General features: G+C 35.3%; 1 protein-coding gene across 1 annotated transcript in view; it reads right to left on the bottom strand.

Moving 5' to 3' along the window:
• The window catches only part of LOC125503789 (neuroligin-4, X-linked-like), a 31,146-nt gene extending 25,336 nt beyond the window's left edge, over positions 1 to 5,810 (bottom strand). Inside the window, exon 1 of the mRNA XM_048664681.1 lies at positions 5,757 to 5,810. Within this exon, the coding sequence (XP_048520638.1) occupies positions 5,757 to 5,810 (54 nt within the window). The remainder of the gene's footprint in view (positions 1 to 5,756) is intronic.
• Positions 5,811 to 6,136: the final 326 nt, after the last annotated feature.

Below are 6,136 nucleotides of genomic sequence, written 5' to 3'. Positions count from 1 at the left end.
AAAAACTGAGAAATTTGCAAAAAAACTATATCAGAAATACGGCAGCAATGTTTTTCAAGGTAATCTGCCTAATTAACATTGCGCAAATACCTGTTGCTTGGTAATTATTTAAAATTCCAATTAAAATACAGACTGACAATAAGATAGACAAAGATAAACGGTAAATTCAACAAGATTTGTTGACTGCGCAACGTACTTTCGAAATGTCAACCTGTTCTCATAACCTCAATTATTGGTGTTTAAAAATAAATCATACAACACCAAACATTTGAATGGTTAACAAGCTAGTGCCTGTGTAATCTCCTTATTATCCACTCTTATCAAGCAGCTTTTGGTATTCAGTTAATTAATTAACTCCTGCTCCATTTGTATCTCCTTGAGCTGTGTGTATCGTACAAACGTGGTAGGAATGTAGCCGGTATTTATTTGGGGCCTGTGATAGTGTCAGTTATTGTGCTCTGAGTGCCCCTGGAAGGCCCTGATTCGAGTATGTCCAATACTTGTTCCTCTGTGCCTGGAAGCCAAACATCGATTGTCAGCCACTATCTTCCTGGAACCACTCTCCTCGCCCTTTGTTGGCGTGAGTTCTTTCAGCTTCTGCTATGTGACTGTAGCATTTTCCCTGAACTAATCGCATATCCGCTAGTTGGTGAAAGGAAATTCAAAGTAAACAGACAGTCACAGTTTGACAAATTGTTGTTATTATTGACAAGGGCTATCCACCTGTAACTGTCTGTTAATGACAAAAAACATCATTGTGGCTGTGTCTTTCCATCAAAAAATTGTAGAAAATAACTTTTTTGAAAATTTTCATAATTTGAAGCAAAGATCGTAATTTTTATTTTTAAATGCTTAAGTATTCCAATATGCTACCAATTAAACATGGAACAATTTCAAAATAATGCTTAATAACAAAGATAAAATGCGATTTTCATCAACAGTATTTCCAACACCACAGTAATCAACTGTTAATATATTCTAGAAATTTTCGAAAAAAAAATTTCAATATTTTTCTCGTACTCACCAAGGGAGCCTCCATCACCCCTTAAAAGGATTGACCCCAATTTTGAATCACTCTGTAGTTGTAAGATAAAATGATTTAAAAAACTCATGCTTCAGTTTGTAATGTAATGTTGAAGGCTTACGAAACACCCTCTACAAAAATGCAAATTTAAATGCCATTTCATAAAAAAAAATGTCGCTTTTTCCACCCTACTAATTTTTAACCCTCTAATTTTTAAAATAAAATGTTTAAACGTGAAGGTCCAAATTCAGTAGCTGCAACAATCGGTGTTTTTTTTGATACATTGCAGTTTATCTTATATTGCTATTCACGTATTGTTTTATGGAAAGTAATAGGGCTGCTATATTAATCGATATCATTGAATGGGGTATAATACTGTAAACAAAGAAGTAACAACAAGCTACGCCAACACCTGAAAAAAACTCTAGCAGGAAGATAACTTAAACCAACAAATTATGGGAGAATTATACAAACGTATCTCATAGAACATGAGAAAAGACTTAAGAAATTATAACAAAGAAACAAAGTATGAATGCAATAGATGAAAATAAAAGTTTGAAGGGCTTGAGAAAAAAACTGAGAAAGGGTAAATGAGAAATTCGAAGGCTTCAGAACTGAGACGGCATAATAACAACAAATACAGGGAAATTGATCTAGGTAGTAGAAGAATTCTATGCACAGCTCCTCGATCCGAGATACCCTCCTCCCATTCAAGCTGCCCGTTGGAAAACCACATAATATAACAGGCCATTGGTGCTTGTATTTGTTGACTTTCAGAAGCATTTGACGCTTAATAAGTGTCGGATATAATACAGATACACGCGTTTGATACATAATATTTTCACCAATCAAGGGCCAGCGTAAAAATGAATTTGAGTAAAAATGAATTTGAAGCATTTGAAAGTTTTCCATACAAAGAGGAGTAAGACAGGGTTATAAGTTAGCACCAAAACTATTTAACGCCGTTCTAGAATATGCATTTAAGACCATAGACTGTGATAACAAAGGTATTAGTATAGATGGGGAAAAATTAAACAATCTACGCTTTGTGGACGATTTGTCTTGTGCTGATAGCAGATTATTATACAGAAGGGAGCTGAAGCAGGCAACATAAAACGTTGGCCTCTGTATAAGTCATCAGAGAAATCATGACTAATTTGGTAATAGGTGGAATAACATCTCTAGAGGGCAAAATCATGGAAGTTGTCGACTAATACAGATTCAACTCAATCAAACCCAGAAACTAGAAAAAATAATCTCTCGGGGGGGCTGCCTACGGTAGATTAAGGGGTGTCTTCAGAAGCAGCATACAATAAACCTAAAATCAAAAGTCTTCAATCACTGCGTATTGCCGGCAATGACCAACGGTGTCGAAACGCTTAAGCTGAGAAGAAACACCGTAAATAGACTGGAGACTGCTCAGAGAAAAATGGAGAGAGCTATGCTTGGAATTCGAACCCAAGATCGCGTGAGGAACCGATACATCCGACAAATAACAAAGATCCGAAAGACAAGAAAGTGGGAAGGACATGTTGCGAGATTCAAAGACGACAGATGGTCTTGAAGAATAATAAATTGGCGAGTCCGCACAGACAAAGAAGCAGAAAAAGATCGCCAACACGTTGGAGTGGCGATATGAAAAGCGTAGATTTCAGCAGTGGACTTAACACCCGGCTGGAATACGATCATGGGATGATTATTGAAGACGCCTGTGGTTGTCTACACGTAGGTACATACAAAATGCGTGGCATAATAACAATTTTTATTACGCTTGGGAGTTATTATTAGTGTAGTAGTGAAGCTCCAATAAACTTACCACAAACAGACACGTAGCACAGAAAGACACGGAGGTGGAACCCGTAGACGGTTTACCGATTGGTGGTGACGAAAACGTGGTGCTTGTGTTTGGGAGCCTTGACGCGTTCATGACGTCACGGGATACGTTTGCGGCGAGGGCGGCCTTGGCCTCTTCGTATTGAACTCGTCATGGCGACGTTACAAGTGCAAGGTGAAGATTCATCTGAAAATGCAAACATTGGAGTAAAATCAAAATATTTACTATAGTGGACTTTTACAAAACTTCTCAGGGGAACAGGTATTCATGCAACTCATTTGGATGTAAACGGGTTTGTATAACGACCCTCTAATCATTAGATTTAAAATTAGTTACGTAGCTTCATGTGGCTGCCAACATTAATTCGCGTTGTTTCCTTTTATCTGTCGGTTAGATTATAACAAGAATCCCTATATTCAAACCGAGGAATACCCAACACTGGGTACATCCAAAAGAGAAGCGCAATTATTTTATGAAAGTTTGCGAAGTTAACTAGTTGAAGATCTTTTAACACGATGAGAGCGAAATTAAACGGTGGTCAACTCGTTTCGTAAAATATTCTTTTACGGTTTTTTATAACTAAAACGACCAACATTTCACTGAAGTGACTTGTAATATAAACAGTATTTCCAACACCACAGTAATCAACTGTTAAAAGCTTCAGTTTGTTAGCCATAATTAGAGGAAATTGACGTTCATTTGCAATCACAAAAGTTTTATTGAAACAAAACCTTTCTTAAAGTTGGCAGGGTGGTTCAAAATTGGCGTAATTCCTCTGGAGATGTTGTCGGGGGGTGTTCTGGGAGTACAGGAAATACAGCAAGAAAATTTATTTGCTATTAAAAACTAAGAAATGTGCACAAAACTATATCAGAAAGACGGCAACAATATTTTTCAAGGTAATCTGCCGTTTTAACATTACGTAGATACCTGTTTCTTCGTAATTATTAAAAACTCCGGTAACCATGGAATTATACAGAAAGTGATAATAAAATTTGGCAAGGATACATGGTAAAATCAACAGGATTCAACAGTTGAATGTGGAATGTATTTTTTTTAATGTCAATTTTTGTCCTCATAACCTCAAATTGTATACGTTTACAAATAAACATACATTCGAGTCTTTAACTCCAAACAAGTGCCTGTGAAATCACATTATTATCCATTCTTCTCGGGCAGCTTCTCGTATTCGGTTAACTGACTCCTGCTCAATTTGTACCGGTGTTCAGTAAGCCATTGGTTTAATGTGTTCTTGTGCTGTGTCTATATTACATACGTGGTAGGAATATAGCCATTCCTCGGTATTTATTTGGTGCCTCGGAAAGTGCCAGCTTTTGTGCAATCTTCTGAGTGCCCCTGGATGTTCCTCTGTGTCTGGCGCCCGAACATCTATTGTTGTCCAATATCTTCCTGGAGCCAGTGTCTCCCTCCCTTTGTTGGCCTTCTTACGTTCTTACAGCATCTGATTTGTTTTTGCGACATTTCCCCAGAACTAATCGCATATCCGCAAATTCGTTAAAGGAGCTTCAAAGTAAGTTACAGTTTGACAAATGATTGTTATTATTGACAAAGGCTAACTACCTGTAACTATCTGTTAATGACAAAAAAAAATTGCCGCTTTAACTTGTCTTCGAAAAATTGTAGAAGAGAAGAACTTTTTTTAATATGAAAAATTTTCGTAATTTGAATCAAAAATCTTAATTTTTCTTTTTTAATGCTTAATTATTCCAATAAGCTTTCAATTAAACATGGAACAACTTCAAATTAATGCTTAATAATAACGCTGAAATTCGATTTTCAACTGTTAATATCTTATAAATTATCGAATAAACATTTTTTTTGTACTCTGTAAGTGAGCTGCTATTACCCCTTAAAAGGAATTACGCCAATTTTGAATCACCCTGTATATTGTGAATATTTTGAATGAAAATTTTTCTATTAGATGCTTCTCTTATTATTGTGTTTGTAATGATGTTGACTTAAAGGAACATAGTCAACACATTCAAGCGCAATATTCTTTACAACTTCTGATATGTTTCCGATTTCCCCAATATTAATAAAAAAAGTATTTATTAGCTTACGCACGTCACCTGGTAGATATTGGGAATTTGTGAAAAATATTTCTATTTTATACTCAAAGATATTTTAGTCATTTTTGCCATACGAAAACTGTGGCACATTGAGTTTAACGCGCCCCAGCCATTTTTCAACCGTTTCCGAAACATCAACTTCTTTCAATGTTGTCTGTTCTTTCAATGTTGGATCCTTTAAGGGCGACGTGCTTCAAGTGCCATAAAAATATTTTGACAAAATATCGCTCATGTAAAGCTTAATTTTATCGATCAACCTGCTACACGTGAGTAATGAGAAATGTTTTAGAGATAAATGTTTGAGATTGTTAACTTTTTTCTTTTTTGCTAAAACGTAAGATTCTCTTTACTATACTACACTCCGAATGGTTTGGGTTGGACCATTTTTGACGGACATACAAACACATAAAACAATTCGTTGGTTTCTGTGGAGTTATTTTCGAAAGCTTCTTCTGTACTATCCAAGTCTTTGAGCCGCCCTCCATCTCGTCAGCATGTTTTCTATATTAGTATGAAAATTCTAGTTTAGGATCTTCTTAGAACTAAAATGTATGTCAACTGAAGAATTAGTAAATCACGAATGAGTTATTTAATTTTATTGTATTTGACCTGTAATTACCGAACAAGAGGATTATTAAATATTTGAAATATAATCGCAGTTTCAACTTAAAACAAGTATGCATGAAATTTAATAGTAGATTTTTGCTTGTTCCGAAACTTAGGACCTACTGACTTCTTAAAATGGACTCAGTTTAGTAGTAGTAACTTTTTAATTCTCTATTACAAATTCGTGCCAAAAGCAGCTTACTGATGCTTGCGTAATGTCGATACCGGTATCGGGATATTCAAATTTGCAACCCATGTTAAACGTTTTAAATTTCAATGTAAAAACTAAATGAATATGCATATCATCGTCTGAGAAGTGTGCAAAAGTTTCAAGTACACCAGTTCTGTAAGTTTGTACTTATTTTATTGAGTGATTTAACTTCACCGATAAACAAAATTAAAATTAAATTAAAAACTGTTAATGAGGAATATTGAAATAATTGCTCTCCTGAATTTTTTTTTGTTATCTTCAAGTCGTCCTGAATCCGATCTTAAAATTTGTGTGCCAATTTGTAGTCATCCTGTATTTCTTATACCGTTCAATGGATATCAGGCATTATTTATACGGATTTTCCGTTTCAT

The sequence above is a fragment of the Dendroctonus ponderosae genome, unplaced genomic scaffold (assembly GCF_020466585.1).
Source record: "Dendroctonus ponderosae isolate FM_Combo_2020 unplaced genomic scaffold, Dpon_F_20191213v2 Dpon_F_20191213_3, whole genome shotgun sequence".
NCBI classification, from domain to species: Eukaryota; Metazoa; Arthropoda; class Insecta; order Coleoptera; family Curculionidae; genus Dendroctonus; species Dendroctonus ponderosae.
This window is presented reverse-complemented; position numbering and strand designations above follow the sequence as displayed.